General features: G+C 44.0%; 2 protein-coding genes across 4 annotated transcripts in view; one reads left to right on the forward strand and one right to left on the reverse strand.

Annotated features, from left to right (window-relative positions):
* The window catches only part of LOC108105407 (low-density lipoprotein receptor-related protein 1B), a 55530-nt gene that overhangs the window by 23730 nt on the left and 6809 nt on the right, over positions 1–24991 (forward strand). For 2 of the 3 annotated variants that reach the window (XM_041817621.1, XM_041817622.1), the window contains exons 2-14: positions 12377–12490; positions 15518–15643; positions 15745–15867; positions 16046–16297; positions 16362–16685; positions 16779–17155; positions 17343–18085; positions 18150–19217; positions 19278–21036; positions 21094–21389; positions 21456–21811; positions 21872–22140; positions 22198–24934. In XM_041817621.1, the coding sequence (XP_041673555.1) occupies positions 12377–12490; positions 15518–15643; positions 15745–15867; positions 16046–16297; positions 16362–16685; positions 16779–17155; positions 17343–18085; positions 18150–19217; positions 19278–21036; positions 21094–21389; positions 21456–21811; positions 21872–22140; positions 22198–24934 (8544 nt within the window). The remainder of the gene's footprint in view (positions 1–12376; positions 12491–15517; positions 15644–15744; positions 15868–16045; positions 16298–16361; positions 16686–16778; positions 17156–17342; positions 18086–18149; positions 19218–19277; positions 21037–21093; positions 21390–21455; positions 21812–21871; positions 22141–22197; positions 24935–24991) is intronic. The other variant, XM_041817623.1, reaches the window with a different exon arrangement.
* LOC108105404 (protein nemuri) lies at positions 10593–11438 on the reverse strand. The gene has a single exon (XM_017211950.1). The coding sequence runs from the start codon at positions 11402–11404 to the stop codon at positions 10685–10687; it is 720 nt and encodes a 239-aa protein (XP_017067439.1). The 5' UTR covers positions 11405–11438; the 3' UTR covers positions 10593–10684.

A 24991-nucleotide genomic window follows, 5' to 3' on the forward strand; every position in this document is an offset into this window, starting at 1 on the left:
GCAAAGTAAAAAAAAAAGGGTAAGAGGAAGGAGCCTAACAAGTTGCAGCTGGCATCAAATTTCTGCATCTAGAATGACACAGAACGAAAAGTTGCCCCAAGGAGCAACTGCAGTGTGCTGCTGCTGCTGCATTTCTGGCTCCTTTTTTTTTATTGTACTCCTCCTCCTTCTCCTTGTCTCCTTATTCTACATTTCTTGGCCAACATGTGTCCAGGGCCAAGAGTAGTTGGCAGGCAGCAGGCATCACAGACTTACGACACAGACGAAATGATAAGCGGGCCAAGTGCTCGCGACGTTCGGGGAACTTGCAGATATATCTAAATTTAAACATTACATGCGTGTGCTTCAGTATATATCTTTGTATATATACTCGTACAGATATATATATATATATATTTATTTCATTTATCAGTCGTGATTTTCCCTTTATTCACGTCGTATTCTTTGTTAAGTCGGCCGTTCTGAACCTGTTCGGCCCAACTGCAACAGCAACGTGAGCAATGCACAGCAGCAACACATACACACCAGCAACATCATGTTGAATCACAGAAAAAAAAAGGGGATGGGGTCTCAAAGGAATCAGACTTATAGATACTGACTATAGATATACACTATATACGAAGAAAGGAGGGAAATATCAAGTGCAATTTTTATATATTAATAAGTTTACTTTAAAGAGTTCTTTCAACATAAAGAAGTGGGTTTGGTTGCTACTTCAACTTTCCTTTACTTTACTTTTCTGATTGGGTTTTTCACTTTTCCCAACAAGGACTAACCAATTTAATACCCATAATTGCTTAACTTGGTAAACATAAACCAACTCCTCAGTTTGGGCATATCAAATGGACTAATGAAACGTATGGATAGCAAACAAGCTGACATTCAGTTGCACAACTCAGAACAAAAACGAACGAAAAAAAGAGAAAAAATACCAACAATTCATCTAGAGGTAGAAGTTAAATCCTGGTCCCTGGTATCGGTCATTTTTGTCTGAAGGCCAAACCGCAGTCCAACATCCAGTTCAATCTGGAAAAGGAGTGTAAAAGAGAGAGAGAGAGAGAGTGAGAGACTGGGACTCCCGGGGAATGCTGTGAGCTCTTCATGGATGGTTTTAATATGTTCTCGAGGGTGATTCAATTACGTGGACTGCTCCTGTCTCAGTTACGTGGCTGCTGATGTTGCAGCTCTGCGGCTCTCCAGGATGCTTCTGATGGCACTGAGCAAATATCATACACAGAAAGAAAGTAATAGAGAGTTTGAAAGACTTTATATATATATTAAACAAAGATATATCTATTACTCTATGATCTGATAGTGCATAAAGTAAGCTATATGCTATGTTTTTGAAATGCTTTCTTTAGAAACTTCAACCACTAATAATACTCATTGGAAATATTTCTCCCTGTTTAGCTACCTGGGACAGGTGGAGTGAACTGTCTTTGTTGTTTTTAATGAGCAGCAATGGGAGGGGAAAGCGTCTGCAAGAGAAACTGGGCGGTCAGATAAGAGGAAAACGAGTGGGTGAGAGAGGGTCAGATTCAGAGTCAGAGTCAAGTGCAGTCGAAGGGGTTTTTGAGGGGGTCAACAACACTGTGGCTTACCAGACTAACCGCAAAATCGCTTTTGCTTGCCTCTGACAGATGTCCCTGAGTCAACACTCTTCACCTCCTCGCCCCAAACCCCATTTTTGCCCGCTGTATATATCCTGGTCTTTAAAGGATTTCCTGCCAAAAAGTTTTCATTTAAGTGAAAATCATGTTTGTTCCTCGTTATCCGTTGGTCACGTTTGTCTATTACTTTCGAATTTTCCCCCAAGGCTGCGCTTTGCCAGTAATATTTTTATAATTTTCCTTTTTGGTTTGTGTGACAATTTGTCTGGTTATTGTGATCTGGCAATGAATGATGATAAATATTATTTACTTTATGTTTGTAAGGGGAATGCACTCAAAGGGTACTTGAATCATTAAACGAAATGGAAATGTTCTGTTTAAGTTGTGGAAAATCCTCAATTGCTGTTGGATGCATTATGGAGAAATGTCTAGTAAGATCGGGGGCTATGCACTGGGAAATGTGTTTTAGAAATAATATTCCCAAAGACACTCCTTATTCTCATTATTACATATTATATTTCCGATTATCATTCCGAAAATTAAACTTAAAGTTAGATATTTTCTTATATTTTACCTCTAAAATGTATCTTAAACAAGAACAATATATTTTTCCTAGTGCACAGATCGGACAATACCATATGCTCTCATACACAAAGACGACGACCCCTCTACAAAATTTGAATGTCTCAATTCCCATCTAATTATCCCATTGTCTCAGTGACCGAGTGTTCTGTGTGATTTATGCCACTTGAGAGAACCGAATAAAATAGATCAACGCCCGAAAAGTTTAAGGGGTATATACACATTCGTATTGGATAATTACAACCGAAACGGAGGGGCAAATAAAAATGATATTGTACGGAGGCTCAATGGCTGGCCCGCACTTTGCCACTTAGCTAATGAAAAGAAAGAGCCCCTAAGAGAATGGGGAAAAAGGGAGAGAAAGGGAGATGGCAAATGGGGCTTGTGGCATGCTAAGTGTAATGGAAATTTTTTCCACCATCATCCAACTACTTCTCCATACCACCACAGTCTCTAATCAAACTCTGGCCTAATTGAGGCCGCCTCGCTCGATTTGCCCCCCGTTTTATGCCTCTCCACTAGCTTCTAACTGAGTGGCCACTGGCATTCCGCTTCCTCTACATCAGCATCAGCAAGGAATACGGCCGTATTGTGAGCAGTTTATGGCAGCTCAGTTTAACATTCGCTTTTATGGCATTTTGATAGCTGCAACATCTTCTCTAATAACTGCCCCAGACATTGGACAATGGGCTGCGAACGGCAGCCTCCAATTAAATAAATCGATAACTGTTTGCCGAATCTAAAGGCCAGTTTATGGCCATTTCATTGCCCATATAAATGCCAATTGAATTTGTACAACAATTAATTGAAATGATTGATTTTGTACGCCTGTCAGCCAATATTTGAATGTTTTCCTACCGACAGTGAAATAATAATCATAATAAATCAAAACTTTATTAATCAATTTAGCCGAAAGTGATGGGCAATACACGAACGTCAGTTTGTGTTATTAGATGAGTTTGCTTTTTTGATTTACAAGCTGGATAAAATGAAAGATAAACAACATTAGATAGTTAACTTAATTAATGTAATATTTATGAATACATTTTTGTTTACATTTTCTATACGCTCTGCTATCTATTATTTAACCTTCCCAAACCCACAAAGCCCACTGTACATTGCAACATTGTGCCCTCGTCACGTCTGCCTCAACTATGGACGCGTGTGTGCCATGCTAACGAAAGTGTTGTCCGCTCCTCAACATTATGCGAAACGGAATCGGAAGAAGGAGGACGTGGTAGTGGATATGGACCGTCGGAAGGCCGTTTAACTGCGCCTAAAATGCCACTGTTGCACTCCCACTTCGCAGATCTTTTCGTTGGGTGGCACCTGCGTTGATTACACAATTGGGAAAGCCGAGACATTGTAGCTTGGACTACAAAGATGCCACTGAAAGATGATGTTCTTAGCAGAAAGAGAGAGAGAGAGATCCTGTCATCGTTGTAACTATTTTTACTGCGATTTTCATGCTCTGTTGGCTGCTTGAAGAAGGTCTTACTTTCATCGTTTATTGCATGGCAAAGTTTTGCAATAATTTTTTATTTACTTGGCTTGGCCACCGCTCTCTTCCCTGCATCCATTCGACTAGTATGTTTTATTGCATGGCATGGTGTGACTGGGAAATGGGAAATAGTAGTTGAGGCAACAATTTTCTTTAGCCTTTCCCGCCTCATTCCCAAAGAAACTTTGCCACTTAAAATATGCGTAGCTACCAACTTTTCCCTTTCCATTTCCTTGTCCTAAACCCAACGCTTCTGACTGGCTAATCATTTAGAGAGTTTTCTACCCAGTTGCCAATGTCAAAGCAATAAAAAGAAGAAGACAGAACCTCAAAAGAGCAGAGATGGGAGTCACGTTTTAAAAGTCATCAGCTTGGAGATCCACAAGTGGAGTATTTGCCTCAATGGCCAGCCAGCCAGCACCTTAAAAGGCTTTCCAGGAGGCAGAAGATAAAGTGAATAACGAATTGTTCTGCTAAGAGGATAATGTCGAGGATATCTCTGGGTTCCAAATACATTGTCATCCGGCAATCACTTCAGGCCAAAAGTGGCCAACACAATTCGTGTTGAGTAGTTGGGTAAATAAATTGGTTGTTCTACATGGCGTATGTGTAATATGTGGTTAAACATTGTGTATACGCCTAGAGTGCCGCACAAAAGACGAATCGTTGGCGTAAAGCAGTGTCAACAACATAATGAAATCACCACAAATCAAACTAAACTGTCATACTAATCCGGTGACATACACATTTTACCCTAAAAATGAAATCAAACGAATGCGAAATGCCATGAAATGCTGTCAGAAAAAGTTGTTAACATAAAAGAGAATAATATTCTAAAACCAGATATAAAAAGCATATTATGTTTATGATTTAAATTAGGATTTCACCTTGTAACAGAATAAATACTCTATGAATAAAACCCTTTAAGTCTGTAAAAAACCCAAATTGAATTCTAAATTTAGATCCCCCAGTTAGAGTGCTTTTAATATTCCAACAGCCTCTCTTATATATATAGATGGGGCTTAGGGCTCTCTACTCAATATACCGAAGTGTTTAAAAATGAATAGAAATCATCGATTGATTGCTGTTTGCTGTGGCCGTAGCTAGAGTTTTTAGTGCTGCTGCAAATGCATTCATTGTCCTCGTGTACGACAAGTACATGACAATGACAGACACGACAAGCCACAATACACACATCCACAACACCACACCCCAGCATCCTTTCCATCTTCCGTCCTTCCGCCGTGACATCCTTCCTTCCTGCCCAGAAACAAGCAAAATGAATTTGCAGTCTTAGGAGTTGGGAAATCAATGGGACCCACAACAAAAAGGGGAATCATTTAAAGCCTGGTTGTTCGTCTCCACTCAACTGGCAGTAATAGAACCAACAACATCGCCAACAACCAATGTCAGCTAAAGAAGATTGATGATCGCTTACATATAAATCATAGTGCAGCCAGGAGATAGCTGTCTGAGGGGCTGGAGGAGGCCGCTCCAATAATATAACTTTTGCCACAACTAGAAAATTGTGTTTATAAACATTTATGAAGGAAATTTTCAACATCCAGTGGGAGATTGAAAACGACTAGAGAGGCCCACAATTGCTACGTCGATGATGATGATGATGATGATGATGCAGCAGCAGGCTAGTGGAAAGCATGAAAAGGCATCAAGTGCTTTAAGTATTGACTCAAACTCTAACCCCAAAACTTGAGCACAACATGAACCCCGATGGAAGGATAAAGTTTGCAGACTGCAAAATAATGCTGCCATGGAAAAGTTTGCATTGTCTGTGAATATTTTTAGTTTTGCATAGCTTTTTTATTTTAATCAGAGAGGAGTTATATATAATATATATATCATGTTGATCTTGATTTTCAAAATCAATATCTAGAATGTTTCAACTTGTTACTTTTTCACATATTTTCTATAATCTACTACGTTGCTTGGTCTTGTTTAACTTCTAACTTCTTCTAATTAACTTTCCAAAATTTCACTATTCATTCCCCTTGATACTCCTTTACCTAATTACAAACTGGTATTTCTCGTTTTTCACCCAAAAAAGAAGGTGTTGAAGTCCTTATTGTTTCCTTAGCTCTACTTCTCATCAAGTTTTTGGCTCATTAATGCAAGTTTGGCCTTTAGGCAACCAAAAAACACAGCAATGAAATGCAAGAAAAATTGGTAGAGCGAGAGACGAGCAGGGTGGCAGAGCTCCTTTAAATATTTGCTACAAAGTTTTCCTCAAATGCAAAGAGAAAGTTTTCCAGCCCTTTTGCTGGATTCCTCCATCTCGCAGTTTTTCCTCCCCAACCCATTTTCGTCCCTCGACAAGCGTTGATGATGCTGCAACTTTTTATGGTCCATCCGGATGCAAAATAATATCTCAATTTTTGGCAAAAGTGGGGCCAAGGGGAGCAAAAAGATGGTCCTCTGGAAAGTCAAATAGTCGAGCTTATTATTTTTATGCAAAATGCTCAATATATTCAGGTGGATTTTCCAAGTATAGTAATCCTCTATTCTATCTAACTCATAACTGTTCAACGGAAAGTTTTTCGATGGAAAAGTTCTTGTTTATTTTATGAGCAGAAGCGCCCCACCAAACAAAACAATTAAATTTAATAAACGAAATACTCATTTACAAGTTTCTGTGGTGGTTTACAAACAAAACAAATTGCCGGACCCGTTGAAGTAAAGTTTCGGGTTAAAGTTTTATTTTACTTTTGTTGATTCTAAGTGATTTGGCTTTTAGGAGTGCTCTCTAGTCTCAGCCTCCATTTTGTACATTTTGGCCGGGCTGAAAGCACGTAATAAACTCGATTTAAGTGCCGAAAACATACGGCCACAGACAACAAGCCGAGCGAGCAAACCGAAACCAAAAACGCCGGCAAACCGGCAAAGTCCAATGTCCACGACAAACAAGCCAAAAACCCAGACACGGGTATCTGGCCCAAAGCTATAGTCAGTCTAGGCCCACCCACTTAAGCCACCCCCTGTTCAAACATGCAGTGATGCTAGCAAACTAAAAAATTAACCCAAAAAAAGGGGAAGTAGTAGACCAAAAACCGAAATAAAATGGTTCGGACTTTTGACTTTTATAAATTCATTTACTTATCTGATTAAAATTTATACAACTAGGAGTGACTAAAAGTTAACTAACTAATGGGAAAACTAGAAAAAGGACTTGCTTTTTAGGATAATCTGGCAAGGCAAATCATAAACTTGTCTAGAAAAAGCTGATTTGGCATCACTCTAGGCCTTGTTTGGCCTGTTTTGGCCAGCAAACTCACTCCTGCCATTTCCTCACTCTCATGCCCAATTCAGAACCAATTCCCGTATGCATTTAAAGTACATTTATGTCAATCATGCTCATTATGCGCACTTCAGTGCATTGAATTATGCATAGGGACATGGAGAGACGAGCAGGCGAGGATATCGTATCGGATTGCCCTGTCGATATAAATGAAAATTGAGACCGCAGTTACAAGGAAGTTGAAATGCCAACGGAAGCCGCCATATTGGTATGTATGGCCAGATGCTGACCGGCACCGCAGCGATAGCGGGGTAAAGCGGGCAAAAGGCAAAGCACCACAGGATGAAACTCCGGCTTCCTGTTTCCTCCGGGCTCTCCCCCGGTTTGCCTCCTGACCATGACCAAACGAAAATCTGTACCGCCCACAACTCTCTTTGTCACCTTTTTTATGCCCCAGGAAACAGCTATTTTTAAATGAATTTTTTAAGGCATGCATTTTCACTCTTTGATTTTTTGTTTAGCAATAAAGTTAAAGCATTTTCTGCATATTAAAAATGTTTAAAAAAATTGGAAATATTTAATTATTAAAATTCCAATTATCCTACAAATTCCAACTTCACTTTTTATGGTATATTTTATCCAGAAATAACTCTTTTTATTTATGATTTCATGCACATTTATTCTTCCTGTATAAGATTAATATGAAATAAAACGTTTTTTTAAAGCTTCGATTTTTAAGGACGCGTAAAATGGTTGCCTTGGAGCTGCTCATTAAAATTAAAAGCAAAAAAATGTTGTGACATCGCAAGAAAAACATGAAAAAGGAAACTTACCCAGGGCATCGTTGAGCAAATTTTCACAAAGTTTTCCATTAAAGGCGTAAGACGATGAAAAGCTGTTGAAAGGCATTGAGACGGGAGATGGCGGAAGTAAAAGTGATGTGTGAACTGCAAATTGCACGAGCTGACAGCGGAAATTCGTTGGCTGCCGGCAGGGAAAATGTTTACGATATTCATGGACTCAGTTCTAGAGGGGTAAAGGATGTTGAGGATTTTCATGGTGGCAAGCTTAACATTCAATCGTTAAGTTTGTTGTGCATTTTGAGTGGCAATTATATAGCCCATCTGCCTCGATAACTTTCTTGCAACATTTTAACTACAATTGGGTTTATGGTAAGATGTAGAACATCTATCAAGTCTGTGGGAAATTGAATCATTAATGAGATTTTTAAAGGAGTTTCAATACAAGCTTTCAATTTTCCTTTAACCTCACTTACCTAAAAGTTACTCTTCTCCAAACTTACCCATTTAATTTAAAAAACCCTTTTTGTCAGTTTAATACCTTTACATGTGTTGTTTGATATAAATTTGAATACCAATTTGAAGACCCTTTACTTCCGTAATAAACACCAATTGTCCTTAATTATGAGCGCTGCCTTGCCTAGCGTTGCAGTTGAAACTTTGGGCAGAATGAAATCGCTGAAATCTCTGGTACATTGCTCAGCTGACAACTGTGCTTCTCCCCTCAAACAACAACAACAACAACAACGATGGGGGCAAAAACAACAATCACGGAAAACTGTATGTGTTGCATACCCCTCAGGCGTGGCACGTACTCCTGCCAACTGTCAACGCGTCATTCAGCGCGCTAATTAAGTGAAAAACTATGTTACACACAGACAACCAACGCGCACAAACACACATCTTTTTGACCCAAAAAGCAAACAAAAACATGAACAAAAAAAAGAAAGAAAGTTGTTGGTAATGGTTACGACTAGGGGATACTCTACATATTATTATACTAAAAGATTTTAATTTATTAGTGCCTGCTGAGTGGCAAACTTAAACTTCGAAAACTCTTGTAATAATCATAAATAATATTTGCATAAACTCAGCACTCTCTTCTTGACCAAAATAATAACCGAAAAACCAATCTACCCCTTCACCCATGGGTATAAAATGCGCGCAAAGTTTGTTGACAAACAGAGAGGAGCAGAGGATGACGAGGAAGGGGAGCAGGAGGGGGAGTAGTAGGAGTGATGCTGAACTGGATCTGAATCCTGAATCCGAAACTTTCTGCTTTCCGTGTGCGCCCACATAATTCGCAACAGCGACAGATGCAAATTTCCCTTCGAGCCCAAAAGGCGCTTAACCCGTTTTCCTGTTGATGGAAAAACAAGCGGAGATTCAGGGCAGAGGTCGGCCCTTCGGGTCGATGGAAATCAGAGCAAACAGCTAGAAACAAAGAGCTTTAAGGCTAAAAGTAATAGGGCTATGTTAAAGATTCGATCCGATTGAAGAGCCAGTCCTGAAAAGACACCAAAAAAAGTTGGGAAACTAAAGCGTTGGCACGTCCTGCCAGCCAAGAGTCAATTAAAATTTCTATTTGATTTGGCAAATGTCAGTGGCAGGCAGCCGTTGGCTGGCAGACAAGGGCTCCTCCGCTCCTGAAACAGAGACAGGACTCACCAAAAACGTCCTCCCACCCAACTAGCCAACCAGCCAACCAACTAACTATCCAACCAGAGGAGTACATGCCCCATCCCATTGTGCTGACCAACTGCCAACAGCAGTCCAGACAGATAAGAGCAACTCGAAATTGGCTACAGGTAGACAGAGTAAACACAGAATAACGTCTCTCAATGTTCTCGAAAGGAATTTCACAGAAATTGCAATTGAGTGAAGAAAGGCAATGAAAATTCTCTTTAATTGAGGGAGTTTTTACTTTGAAAGAATATAATGTATGGCTTAGATTTTATTATCTTAATATTAATAATATTTTTATGCAGTTATTTTCTTTTTTCAAGGATTTGTTAAGTCCATTTAGTTTAGTACCTTTTGAGTTTTGTCTTCTTTTGAAGAGATTTTTAAAGCTTTTCCTTTACGAGTTTTTAATTTCCAATCATAATTTACTACCAATTTAAACTGAAATCAAAAGCGTTTACTGTGGAACACCCTTAAACAAACGATTGGCATGACGACGCTGTCAGGTAAACGAACTCAATGGCCAAGGCAGAGGCGGCAGTCAGGGCAAAAGATAAGCTGAAGGGAAAATAAACTGAAATTGAGTGCATCGCTGGCAAAACCCAGTCATTGGGTGGCTTCACAGACTGCACGGGGCAATACTTTATTTTGATTTTTATGTGGAACAAGCAAGCTAGCTAGCACTAAACCTCAATATCAACTCTAAATCAAAAAAGAGGCGTAAAACTAATTTCGAACACTGCAAAAGCCGCTAAACGAAATTGCAGCGCTCTATAATTTATGGGGTCATGCGAGCGGGCTAGCAAACCAGCATAAATACATAAAAAAGCACTATAACAAAAGCGAAATAGCTGGCGAAATTTATGACTTGCGGTTGCTGTTACCTGGCATACACACCTGTGTGTGAGTGTGTGTGTATGAGTTTGCGATAAAAACTTTCTCTGGCGAAATACGTGAGTATTTGGTCCGAAAAGTATGCTACAATAAAGTTTATTCCTACGGATATATACCGCGATATTGGCAGATCGTTGCCGCTAAGACCTTGTTTAACATTAAGCTGTAAGCATTATTTTTGGGAAATTAAATAAAAATTGTGTTATAGATTTTACCCTGTATAAATTTGAATACAATTTTTTTAGGTTTTCAAGAAAAATCAAAGTTAATTTTTTTGTTTTTTTATAAAAGTTTATTTAGAGTTTGGTTGTTATTTAAATGAGTTTTAAAGCTGCATTTATCGGTAGAAGTCTTGAAGGCTTTAAGCCACCTTTGTGGATGGCACTACAGTCGGCTTGTTGTTGGCTGTTTGATTCTTTTGGCCCTGTCCTTTGGCTTTGGAGCCTGTACGCCGCTTGGTGCCGCTTCGCTTTGATGGAGAACGTCTGCGTTGGCCGCGACGACCGCGTTTGCCCTTGCCGCCGCACCTGCGGTTGGCCTTCCTGCGGTTCTTCCTGCCACGCCCCTTGCGACTGCCTTTACGTCTGCCACCTCGCCGGCGATTGCGTGGCTCGGCTTCTCGATACTGAACTATCTCCACCGGTTCCTCTCCATCTGCGTCCTCGGACTCCTGGAGTTCATCGGTGGGCTCTTCCTCATGCTCCTCTTGGTGCTTCACTTCAGTCTTTGTCTTGGTGGATGCGGTGTTAGAGGTCAACCTTTTGTGATCCAATTTTTGTTTCTCCTCCTTAGCCTTGGTTTCCTTGTCTTCCTCCTCTTCCTCCTCCTCATCCTTGGTTTCCTGACCATCCTCATCTTCATCAGCATCGTCGCCTAGATCCTCCTCGTGCTCCAGAATGTCATCGCCATCCTCTTCGTCCTGCTGAATGGCATAGTACCTGGCATTCAAACGCTGAAGACGACTCAACTGCTCTGGACCAGGCCTGGCCTGTATGTGGGTGCTCCTCGGCTTGGCCGAGGTGCCAGTTCCAATGCTGAGTAGTGCCACTAGGGCAACGAACAAGAGCCACTTCAATGACATGACTGCTGGATGCGTTATGTTGCTGCATTAACCATGAGCCATGCTTTTTATGGGAATTCCAAGTTCAGCTTTTTGGGCGGCTGAGTAAACACCTCGAAGAGACTTTGTTTGACTTGGGAAAGTGGGTCTTCGGGAACGCAAAGCTCGACGCATTTCCACCCACACCAAACTTATTATTTATGCTCTAAGCAAATTTAAATTAGTTTTTTATTGTTTACGAAATGTTAGAAACAGCTTCCACCAGGCTAATGATGCAGCGTTCCGGAGTCACGTACTGGCTACCAACAATGTGGCTCCCGTTGTTAATGTTTAATTGTAGGCACGTACTCTCGTGGGGCTACAACAACTGCATAAACATGGAAATTATCTGGCATTTTCAGGAAAAGAGACTGGAACGAACACACAGCATCAGGCTTTTTGGGTGGGTAGGTGGTGGCAAGGTGGCGTTAACACGTCTCCACTCTGCATATTAAATGGAAAAATAATTTGGCAACCTATTGGTTCCACAGCTGTGCATCAAGTGATTGAAAATGTTATTATTTTTCGGAATAAATTAGATGAGCCTGATGTTGATTGCAGATTCGATTAGAATAATGCGGGATAATCAAAGGTTGGGAATGATAATGAAATTTAACATATTTTAAACTATTGGTATGTTATCATCTAAATATCTTATAGATTTATATTAAACAAGTAATTACTGCTAGAACATAAGTCTTTGCCATATGGATGAATAGCTTTTGTGGCAACAATGGAACTTTTAGTGTTTACCATAATGGTTTCCATGCCACACACACACACACACACACTCACCTCCTTCTTTGCATTCATTAAAATTCCAACTTGGCAGGGGCACAAATGATTGAATGGCTGCCATGGCTGGCTTTTCCTTGATATCCATTCTCGTTTCCCCATTTCCTCGTTTCCTTATCGCAATGAGTGACCATTATTTCGTCATCTATACCGTTGCAGGGCCCTGTCCAGCGTCGCACTTCACATGCAACGATGGATTCTGCATACCGATGCGATGGAAATGCGACTCCAAGGCCGATTGTCCGGACATGTCCGATGAGGGCATCGAGTGCGGTGAGTATTCAATATGTTCTCCCTGCCCCACACATCCTCGATCCGTGTGTAAAACCGAACGGAATCCACAAGAGCTGTCAGATCCCCCGCTGGGGGACATTAGCAGGCGGTGATTGCTTTATTATTGGTTTGACTGTTTGGTCGAAAGCGCTCTTCTTTTTTTTTCGGGACCACATTCCATTGCCTGTGTGTGTATGTCCGTTCGTCCTAATGACAGGTGGGCGGGCCTAAAAATTCACCGCAAATACATGGCCAACAAGAGTACTGGCCACCTGCTTTTGCCACTGCTGGTGATGCTTCTGCTGCTGCTGCCCCTAGCAAATGCAATTAGTTGTCCGGCCATTTTTGGGCTGACAAATCCGGAAATTGAAAGCCCTGGCATGGGCCTTAAAAGCCAACTCTGGTCGACTGTCAGTGGGAAATTTAAGCGTTTGTCCTTAATTTTCTCGAGGGCTGCTGATAAGTGGAAAAAGCCACAAGGCTAAAATTAATGTGTAGACATTTTCATCTTTTTTCTTTTGTATGTTTGCAAACTGCAACAATTGCTGTGGCCCACCAGAGTTCTTCTGGCATTTTTAATTTAATTTTTATGGCACTGCAGCCGAAGAAGAGAGAACGACAACTCAGACGACAAATTGTCGGCAAATATTAATGCAACAGATTATAATAAATGTGCTTGGCACATCGTTGTCATCTACAATCTCCTTATATATACGTATATACATGGCCCTCTCAACTCTCTCCATTCGCGCAATTTCAATTAAACTGAACTGAATACATACATATATATATATCTTTATATACAGACAGACACACAGATATATTAAGTTTATAAAGTGTTGTCATATATATAAGCCTCTTGATATATTGCATTTAAACTGGCCTCGTTACACTAGCGACAAAAAAGTTTCCTCAGATCTCTCCACTCCATACAAATTTTATTCAAATTTATACGCAACTTTTAAATGAGGCTTGACTTAAATGGACTCTCGGGATTTAAAAACTGTGAATATTTGAGCTTTGGCAATATTTTAGTTGACACTTTTTATGAGGAATTACTTTTGGTTGAAGGGGGGTTAAGCGGCGGGGTTACATGTCAACTTTTTACAAAATTTGAATTTCTAAAGAATTAAAGAAAGTTTACCTCTATCAGAAGTAAATACAAATCTAGCAAAATAAACTTAACTAATGTTATAGGGAAATCCTCTTCTTAATCTTTCACTTTTTCCCCTAATTTCCCTTGTACTTGCCATATTTATTTATATACCATTTTCGAGTGTATCAAGTTTTATGAGGTCGCTTTTCTCATTTCATTGCAAATGGAAGAATGTTCCCAGTCAGCAGACATTACGAGAACAATATTATAATATTTTCCTGTTTTCCTAGAGTCATACATTTGTGCTCCTTGTGAGCATTTCAGAGATGCAAATTGTTTGACACAAATAAAAGGAAAATGGAAAATGTGCAAAAGAAGAATTCAAATAACGCGTTGTATTCTCTCCGCAATGCTGGTCCAAATCAAAGGCAGGCAATGACAATGCCTTGACAACAACAGCGTATTGGTTTGGGTTTTTGGGTTTTGGGTTTGGGGTATTGTGTGATCCGGCAGATGGAGTTTCTCCTGCAGCAGAGGGCACGGTGGCAGGAGGAGCCCAAAAAGGAGCGACACATTCGACCGACATGCGCGACTATAACCATAAAAGCCACATTGGCGACACATGGGAACGGCCAAAAAATATTTGGCTTGCCAAGAGGTTAAACTCCAGAGACAAGCATTGGACGTGTCCATGTCTCCGTCTGTCGTGCTTCCGTATTCCCGTTTTTCCGTATTCGCGTGGCAATTTGCATGGCGCTGGCGGAAGGCAACACGGATATAATACGTAATAAGCCCAAGGGCATGCAGTCACGGGGTCCAAAGTAAAGTTTACATTTTTTATTTTTCCCCACGAAAAGGAACGGGCACGCGGAATAAATGGGCGAAAACGAAACGGAAGCTGGAAATTTTGTCAAGGGAGCCGTGGAGACGGTGCTCAGGGATGCTGACCACCATCAAAATGGAGGAGTGATGCAAAAATGGGAGCCCGGCATTTATTTAATCAACTCTGGCCCCCCCCCTTGGAAATGGCCAAAAATGATGTTGCCGGCCAATTGTTAAACATTTTCAAGTGCCACGGGGAGTTCAACTAACTGGAAGCAAAGTCAACTCAAAAAATTAACGTGCCATTTAGCGAAGCGTGTTTGTCACAGTTTTTTCTCCCCCTTTTTTTCTGTGGTCTTCTGGGGGTTGGCCCATTGTCACCCCCTAAAAATGAGAATGGAACTCCATTCGCTTTAATAAAAGTCCAGCTAATTGGGTAATGACCATGAAAGGGAGAAGAAATGAAAGGAAAATAGGGTTATTTTCCATTTTAGAAAGCTGCGACCATCTGCTGGGCAAACCTAATTTCTTTCCTTTTAAAATGAATGTATAGTCAAAGGAAAATCGTTCTGTTTAGTTGCTAAACTAAAATGATTATTAGTCTGAACTTTCATAGACATAAACTTAATCGATTTCCCTTGAGAATCCCCAAATCTGGTTCACTATTTTCTATATTCTTTGGGGATATAAACTAAACCTTAAACCTGATAACCATATTGATGACACTTTCCATTTGTAGACCCCCCCACCAAACACAAACCCAATCAAATTATAAGTGCTAGAGGATTACATAGTTATTTCTAGGATTTTCCACTTTAAGTGCAAGTTCAAACTTTTATATCTGTGGAAAGTTGGGCACGACTGCCCTTGTTTGCGTGTTATTTACGATATCTCGCGAAATAATTCAGCGATTTGTACGAACAACAGCAGAAGCAACTTTTTGTTGGCCGAAAAGCGGACCAACGGAATGTTCCCAGCCCCAAGACCACTAACAAACCCCACCAACATAAATCTTCATTTCGCTTATTGTTATTGCAACGGGAGGGCAGTAGAGTAAAGAGGAGTGAAGAGAGAAGTGTACTCAGCTTGGTTCTGTTCTGTTTTCCCAGCCGGAGCGCCCAACTGCAACGAGGGGCAGACTCGGTGCGAGGTTAGCCGCCACTGCATCCCAAACAATTGGGTCTGCGATGGAGAGTTCGACTGCGGCAAGGGCGACACATCCGACGAACTGCACTGTAAGTAAGCCGCGGGCCTTGGCAACCCTATAACCCAATAACCCTACAACCCAGCCACCCACTAACCACCGTCACCTCCTCCTCTTTTGCCTTTTGACCAGGTCCGAAGGGTGATACGCCCAAGTGCCGCGCCTTCGAGGCCCAATGCCTCAATGGCGACTGCCTGGAGTTGTCCCGCTTCTGCGATGGCCGCTGGGACTGTGATAACGATGAGCTGCAATGTGGTAAGTGCAGTTGACTGCTTTAGTTGACTAGACGGCCGAAAACCATGACAATTACGTGACGTTATAGTTCACCATATATGTTATCATAAACCAATTTCTGATAATTTCAAGCTATATATTTATCAGAATTTTTAAGCTTTAAAATAAATCTTTAATCATAATCCCAAATTCCGAACAGATAAACAGGACTCTGCCTGTGCCGCGCTTAACTGCAGCTACAACTGCAAACTGACCCCCGAGGGGGCACGCTGCTACTGCCCCAAGGGTCAGGTGCCCGAGTCATCGAACTCCACCCGCTGCGTGGACTACGACGAGTGCTCCGAGCCAGGCACCTGTGACCAGGTGTGTCGCAATACGCCTGGCTCCTACGAGTGCTCCTGCGTCTCTGGCTATGCGAAGACCAAGGGAAGTCGCTGCCGGGCAATCAATGGTAAGAGATACAAATACATTCCCAGATACAGATACACATCCGGCTAATCCCTTTCAATTTATAGTGCCACCAACGGAGTCGGCAACGCTGACTTTCCTTTCGCAGGACGGCATACGGCGGATTGGAACCAATGGCGAAGTCATCGGACCCATGGGTGGCAAGGATAATGATAAAGCTGTTGTAGATAAGGATGACAACAGCAGCGAGGAGCAACTGCTGTTCACGCAACCCGAGCGCTTCGCCCACGCCTTCGAGGTGTGGCATCGGAATCGAACCCTCTGCTCCCTGCACTTCAGCTGGAATGAACTGCAAATGCGGTGCCAGCGCATCGATGACGCCGGGGTCAACTGGACGCTGCCCTTCTCCTCGTTCGTCTCGCCGCAGCAATGTGAGTTACCGTATATCTTGACCTTGTTTGGGGATCCTTTCAAAGGGTATTCTTGTTTAAAAGAAGAAGGATAAAACTTCTTTTTTCTCACAGTTTTTACAGAGCTTCATCTGGACTGGCTGTCGGGTAACTGGTATTTGGTGGGCGAGGACGACGGCCTGGTCCATCTGTGCACGAACACGATGGCCCACTGTCGTGTTATATTTCAGAAGATAGATCCATTGTCATCCCTAGCGCTGGACCCCACCAAGGGCTATATGTTTTACACAGACTGGACGCCCAGTTTGTCGCGTTCCCTGCTCGACGGCAGTAGTCGCACTGTTTTGGTCACCGAGCAAGTTTATCACCCGAGCAGTGTCACCTTGGACCTGGCAAATGAGTTAGTGTATTGGATTGATATTTACAAGGATGATGTTGAGCGTGTTAATTACGAGGGGCAAGACCGTTGGACCCTCAAAAGGTCACCAGATGTAAGTATATAGAAGTATATATTTTACAAAAATGTATATTTAACGCAATAAGTTAACAATAGATATGTTTATAGTTCGAACAAGCCTATAACTTTCTTGTTTAAAAATATTTTTATTAACAACATTTTCTATAGCATACTTTTTTGGGCTTGCATTATCTAATAACTCCCTTTTTCTCCTTTCCCAGTCCCCAGTGTCATTGAAAACGATTCATGCCGTGGAGGTCTTTGAGAACACAATTTATTTAGCTGCCTGGACGGACAAGAGTATTGTTGCCCTCGACAAATTCTCGATGAAGGCCCGCGTCCTCCATTCAAATGTAACCCGTGGAACAAATTTAAGAATTTTCCACCGCCAAAAGCAGCCCGAGGTGGCGCATCCATGTCGGGATAACAACGCCGGTTGCAACCAGATCTGTGTGCCACAATGGACGAAAGGTTTTGCCAGCGCCAAGTGCTTGTGCACCGCCGGCTATAAATTGCACAATCAGACGACCTGTCTGCTCTCTGCCCTCGACAAGTTTCTGGTGTACAGTGATAAGCCTCTGGCTAGGATTAGCGGGATACCGCTGGACACCGAGCAAGTGCAGCAGCTGAAGGAGATTGGCGAACAACCGGATGTAATGGTGCCGGTTTACAATGTCTCCAAACCGCTAGCCATCGATGTAAATGTTCGGGGCAAGGCGGTGTTCTATGCGGTAGCAGACTCGGGGTCTGCTGGCTTTGTAAACGAACTATCGTGCAGCATCCGGAGTCAGTCGCTCAATGGCAGTGTCTCCCGACTGCTGGCACAGGGACTGAGAAAGGTGAACGCTATGGCCTTCGATTGGATCAACGATCACCTGTACTGGTCCAGCCATAAAACCATACAGGTTGCTCCATTGAAGAATTTAAGCAAGGTGCTGACCTTCAACTCTGACTGTGATGTCATGTAAGTGTGTTTACTTATATAATGTAAACTAGAGGAGGATTATAATCAATTTTGCATTCTAAAGGTCCCTGGAACTAGATCCGACGACAGGGCTGCTCTACTGGGCGCAATGGGAGTCACAATCCTGCGAGGCTGGCATTTACAGTGCATGGATGGATGGCACGCACAAGGAGCTGCTGGCCAAGGCAACCACCGCGATGCCAATGGAATTTCCACGCAGCTTGGATGTGGATAGTCGCTCCAAAGAGCTGTACTGGTGCGATATGCGTTTGGGCACCATTGAGCACATGAAGCTTGATGGTACTGGACGAGAGGTGCTCTTCAAGTCGCAACTGTTTCATCCATACTCGATAGTGCATAATAATGGTCTTATATATTGGGCGGACAACAAGAACTTCGCCATCTGGCGATTCCATGCGCATCATGCCAACCTATCGAGCACAACCAGTTCAACGGTGCATTTAGATAGAACTGGAAGAGCTGCTGATCTGCGGATCTTTGATGTGGCCACCCAACCTCTTCCCCAAACACCCAGTGCCTGCGCCCAGTCCAAGTGTCCGGGAATGTGCTTAAACACACCCAAAGGTGCTATATGCCGGTGTCCTGATGGGTTTACCCTAAACGGCACTGGAAGCCATTGCATCCCCCAGTTGGCTCCATCTCCCATTCGTCCCAATTGCACTTCCGGATACATGTGCCGGAGCACCCGACAATGTATCGATAGCAAGGACATGTGCGATGGCTTCGAGGACTGTGAGGATGGCATCGACGAGAGCTCCGATCTGAAGGGTCCTTGCAATCCGAATACCTGTGATAAAACCCTTAACTTCGTTTGTAATGGTCGCTGCTATCAGCGATCCCTGCTATGCAGCACCATTCCCTACTGCTCGGATGGAACGGATCACGCGAACTGCCATCAGAACACCTGCAACAGCAACGAGTTCACCTGCCAGAAGAGCGGCCGCTGCATCCAGTTGACTTGGGTTAATGACGGAGTGGTTGATTGTGGACCGGATGATGATTCCGATGAGACGTCAGAGACAATATTGGCCAGCAAGTGCCCGGAATTTGATTGTAACAACGGAAGGTGTCGCCAGTTTGCCGAAGTTTGCGATGGCATCGATAACTGCGGGTAAGAAAACTGGCCCTGGTCATTGGATATCTAATACTATACTTCTTATTCTTTCTCTAGAAACAACGCCGATGAAATAGATTGTGAGCTGGAGTGCGGACCAGGCGAAAAGTACTGTCGCCCCATTGGTTGCCATGGTGAGATGCACATGTGCGATGGCATCAACGACTGTGATGATTTCAGTGACGAGGCTAACTGCAACCAGACCAAGAGCGACAACCATCCGCAAACTGGATGGAAAGAGCTGAGCGAATGCGCGCCACTAGAGTTTGCCTGTTTGGATCCATTCGAATGCATTCCGGACTTTCTGCGCTGCGATGGTATTCCACATTGTTTCGACAAGACAGATGAGTTCAACTGCACGCACATCAATGCCACCCGGTTTGATATGAATGAAACGGTGATTTGTGAGCATCCGGATCGGCTGTGTGGCTTCACAAAGCAATGTGTGACCGTCGATCAGCTTTGTGATGGAAAGAACGATTGCGAGGACACCACGGATGAGGGCTTCCTGTGTGCGGATAAGCTGTGCGATCGCGGGCATGAGTGCTCACATCGTTGCCACAATACGCCAGAAGGATATATCTGCTCCTGCCCTGATCATCTTTACCTGCAACCGAACGGAAAACGCTGCAGCATGCAGCACGCCTGCGATCACTGGGATACTTGTTCCCAGGTGTGCGAAAGCAGCGGGAAGGGCTACGATTGTCGTTGCTTGGATGGATTCGACCTGAGCTACGATCGATTCACCTGCAAAAGCACCGCTCCGGATGAACCTTATGTAATCTTCACCAACAGACAGGATATTAAGGGTGTCAACCTGAAAAGCATGAACGTGGCCAACTTCTACACCTCTATTAGGAATATCATCGCTCTGGATTTCCTTTACAATAATGAATCCAATGTGGAGATCTTCTGGACGGATGTGATCGACGACAAGATCTATAAGGGTCAGCTGGTGGGTGAAAGTCTGCGAAATGTAGAAGCCGTTATCCACTCTGGTCTCTCTACCACCGAGGGATTGGCCGTAGATTGGGTGGGCAAGAACCTATACTGGATTGACTCGAATCTGGACCAGATTGAGGTGGCCAAGTTGAATGGCAGCTTTCGGCGAACGCTTATCGCTGGGAACATGGAGAGCCCAAGAGCCATAGCCTTGGATCCGAGGGAGGGCCTTCTCTTTTGGACGGACTGGGATGATAACTCGCCAAGGATTGAGCGGGCCAGCATGTCGGGAGATGGAAGACGCATGATCTCCACCAGCTGGCAATTAAGTGCTGGCTGGCCCAATGGCTTAACTCTGGATTACACTCAGAACAGAGTGTATTGGGTGGATGCCAAGTCGGACTCGATCAGTAGCACCACATACGATGGATCTGAGCATCACGTAGTCCTGCGCAATAAGGAAATTCTTTCTCATCCGTTTGCCATTTCTGTGTTCGAGAACTATGTGTACTGGACAGATTGGCGAACCACATCGGTTATCAGGGCCAATAAGTGGAACGGAAGCGATGTCCAGGTGCTGCAACGCACCCAGTCCCAGCCTTTTGGCATCCAAGTGATGCACTCAAGTCGACAGCCTTGGGATCGGAATCCATGCGGGGAAAACAATGGAGGATGTTCCCATCTTTGTCTTTTGAGTGGGAGGGGAACCTTCAAGTGCGAGTGTCCACACATGATGCGCCTAGATCCCACCGATGAACGGAATTGTGTGCCCAATGAACAGGTTCTTCTCTTTGTCATGGTGGATGAAATTCGCGGTATTGATCTTCATCAGCCCGATCACCACACGATACCAACTATTCGCCAGTCCCCAAAGGTGAGTGTTTACTGTACATATTAAAGAAATTATTATAAACTTGATTAACTTTTAAAGTTGGTGGCGCCACAACGCATAGACTTCTTGGTGGACGAAAATCGCATCTTCTGGTCAGACATCCAGCAGAATGAAATCTCCAGTGCTGGCCTATCGAATGGCCTTATTGAGCCCATCATCAACACCAACATAGAGAAACCCTATGGCTTTGCCCTTGACTGGATTGCCCGTAACCTGTACTTCTCCTCGGGTCAAATCAAGTGCAATATTTTGGCCAGTAATCTCAAGGGAGAGTTTGTGACCATCATCCACGAGGATCTGAATATGGTGGACAGCATTGTCCTTGATCCGGCTAAGTAAGTTTAATTGAAAATTATTCTGTCAAGTATAAGCTAAACATATCTTCTATTCTGCTCTTGCAGTGGAAAGATGTACTGGATACACTCGGCCTCCGATGGAAGCATGTCCCAGTTAGAGCAATCCAATCTTGATGGTTCTGGTCGTTTGCTGATCTATCAGCACGAGGATAATCTCCAGAGTTTGACCATGGACTTCGATTCACAGCGACTATACTATGCTTACAAGAGCTCGGGCATCGCCTATTATGACATTCCAAGAAACGAGACGCATAAGGTTCTGGTGGCCAGCTCAATTACCTCGGTCAGTTCGCTGACTGTCTACAATGGTACGCTATATTTCCCGGAGAATATTCAGAGCGTGATCATGCAATGTGAGAAGGAAGCATGCTCCAACATGTCCTTCCTAAGGATCAATACGAGTAAGGGAAACCATTATCTAAGATTTTGTTTCTATAATTTAACATCTTATTCCTTTTCAGAGAGCATCCAGAGTATGAAGATGTTCTATGCGGATGCCCAGGTGGGTTCAAATTCCTGTTCCAAGGGCGGTTTACGCGGTGGCTGTCAGCACCTTTGCTTGGCCACCTCGGACACGGAACATGTCTGCCGCTGCGCCCTCGGTTACGATGTGGAGCCAAACAATCCAAAACGTTGTGTTCCGCGGGCGGAATTCATTTTCTACTCCATCGATGTTCTGCAGGGCATGGAAATGATTGATCCTTCGGAACAGTTCGATACGCCTTCTCCGGTAAGGAAATAGTTTACAATCTTAGATTTGAAAAGTTGTTAAAATCTGATCTCTCAGGCTTTGGTGCCCATTTCTCGGGTAAGCTCGGCCAGCTTCATCGATTATCTGGCCTCAACGGACACACTTTACTGGGCTGACACCGAACTGGGCAGCATCTCGCGAGTGAAACGCGATGGAACCCAGAGGGAGACCATTCTCGAGGCCCTAAACCTCGTGGGATACAAGCAGCAGGACTGGCTGGGAGGGATTGCCATCGATTGGGTAGCTGGAAACATCTACTGGAGTGACACAAAGAGAAATATCATTGAAGTTTCTCGTCTGGATGGCAGCCATCGATATGTGGTGGTGTCCAATTTGGAGAAACCTACAGCTCTAGCGGTGGATCCATTGCAAGGATTACTTTTTTATGTCACCCAACAGCACATAGGGCGCGTTGGTCTGGATGGCAGTCAACCATTTGTGTTGGTCAATCAAACGCGAGCCAACTGGGCAGTTGGTAATCTAGTCCTGGACATAGAAGCCACCAAGGTGTACTGGTGTGAGCGTTATCCGGATGCCCTGATGAAGGTGGATTACGATGGAAACCTTAGGCAGCAATTGCTGAATGAAAGTCTCAACAATCTTGTGGCTCTTGCCAAGATGGGAGACTATCTATATTGGGCAGAGAACAAGTATACAGAGGGAATTATCAGAGTGGCCCCTCTGTCTAATCTCAGCCAATCCAAGGTGGTCATCCAGACGGAACAAGATGCCATTAGGGATCTAAAGATCTACTCCAAACATCTGCAGCGAGGAAGCAATCCCTGTATCCACAACAACGGTGACTGCGAGCAGCTCTGCCTGTTCAATGGAACCAGTGCCATCTGTGCCTGTGCCCACAGTCGCCTGGCTTCTGATGGCATCAGCTGTGAGCCATACGAAAACTTCCTGCTGTTCAGCTATCGAAGCAACATTGAGAGCATCCATATGACGGATCATGCCGATAAGAACTGGCCTGTTAAAATGATTTCCAATAGCAGCTTGATGAGGAATGTGATCGCCATCAGCTATAACTACGAGGAGCAGTTGGTGTACTACTCGGATGTTCAGCTGAGCACCATTAATCAGGTGCACTTTAATGGTACTGGCCAGCGCGTCTTGCTAGGCCAACAGGAACGAATTGAAGGGCTGGCCTACGATATTGTCAATGAACAGCTCTTTTGGACCTCAAACAATAATGCAGCTATTCGGAGCGTGGAGTTGCGGCATCTCACCGACCATCCAGATCAGAACCAAAACCACGTGAAGAACGTTATTAGTCTTCGGGAGAAGGACAAGCCGCGTGGCATCGCAGTGGAGCCATGTCTGGGCATGATTTACTGGACCAACTGGAACGAAGAGACGCCATGCATTCAGAGATCATACCTCACCGGATACGGAACGGAGATGATTATAAAAACTGATATCAAAATGCCCAATGCTCTGACCTTGGATCTGGAGCAGCAGAAGCTATACTGGGCTGATGCAAGGCTGGACAAAATCGAAAGGACCAACTACGATGGCACCAACCGTGTAGTCTTGGCCCATTCTACCCCTAAGCACGCTTTTGCAATGGCTGTATACGGGGATTTGCTGTTCTGGACAGACTGGGTGCTCCATGCTGTGGTCCGAGCGAATAAGTACACTGGCACGGATGTGCTCTTCCTACGGGAGCATGTCACCCGACCCATGGGCATTGTGGCTGTGCAGAACAGTAGCATAAACTGCGATGCCAATCAATGCAAGATCCTGAACGGACTGTGTGAGGATGTATGCATCCTGAATAAGAGCGGCCAGGCCACCTGTCATTGTACCCAGGGCGTCCTGGCACCAGACGGTCGTCGCTGCATTGCCCCCGTGAATACGAGCTGTGGTACATTGCAATATAATTGCCATTCCGGCGAATGCATCCCCATGGAGCTAACCTGCGATAATGTTACCCACTGTGCGGACGGATCGGACGAGTGGCGTAGCTACTGCATCTTCCGCCAGTGTCCGGATACGCACTTTATGTGCCAGAACCATCGATGCATACCCAAGGAACACAAGTGCGACGGAGTGCAGCAGTGTGGTGATGGCAGCGATGAAACCGCCTTGCTCTGCAAATGCCAGCCGGATCAGTTCCGCTGCGGAAGCGGAGAGTGCATTCCGAGGAAGTTCCTCTGCGATAACATGAAGGATTGCCGTGATTTTAGCGACGAAAAGATGTGTGCTCCCACGCCCTGTGAGGTGGGCGATGTGACCTTCGTGCATTGCGGCAACAGCACTATGTGCATCATGCCAAGCTGGCGCTGTGATGGTGATCCAGACTGTCCAGACGGCACAGATGAGTTGGACTGCGCTGATCGTACCAATGTTAGCTGTGATGCCGGACAATTCCGTTGTGCTTCCGGGAACTGTATTGCCGAGTCCTGGCACTGCGATGGTGAGAAAGATTGCCCAGATGGCAGCGATGAACTTAACTGCCGCACCGAGTGCCGAGGCAATCAGTTCGCTTGCGACAAAATGTGTATTCCAGCTAGTTGGCAGTGTGACGGGAAGAGTGACTGCGAAGATGGCACGGATGAAGGACCGCAGTGTCCGAGTCGACCTTGTAGACCACACCTGTTCCAATGCAAGAACTCTGGACGCTGCATTCCCCAGAAATGGGTGTGTGACGGGGAAAAGGACTGCCCCACCGGAACCGATGGTGAGGGCAGCGAGGACGAGGGACCCCAATGTGGAAACGTGGCTCATATTCCGGACTGTCTACCACCTGCCCATCTCTGCACCAGTGGTAAGTTAGGATTCGTATTATACATTTATCTTGAAACAAACTGATTATCCTTCTCTG

This window comes from Drosophila eugracilis, unplaced genomic scaffold, assembly GCF_018153835.1.
Source record: "Drosophila eugracilis isolate 14026-0451.02 unplaced genomic scaffold, ASM1815383v1 contig_1765, whole genome shotgun sequence".
Classification (NCBI taxonomy): Eukaryota; Metazoa; Arthropoda; class Insecta; order Diptera; family Drosophilidae; genus Drosophila; species Drosophila eugracilis.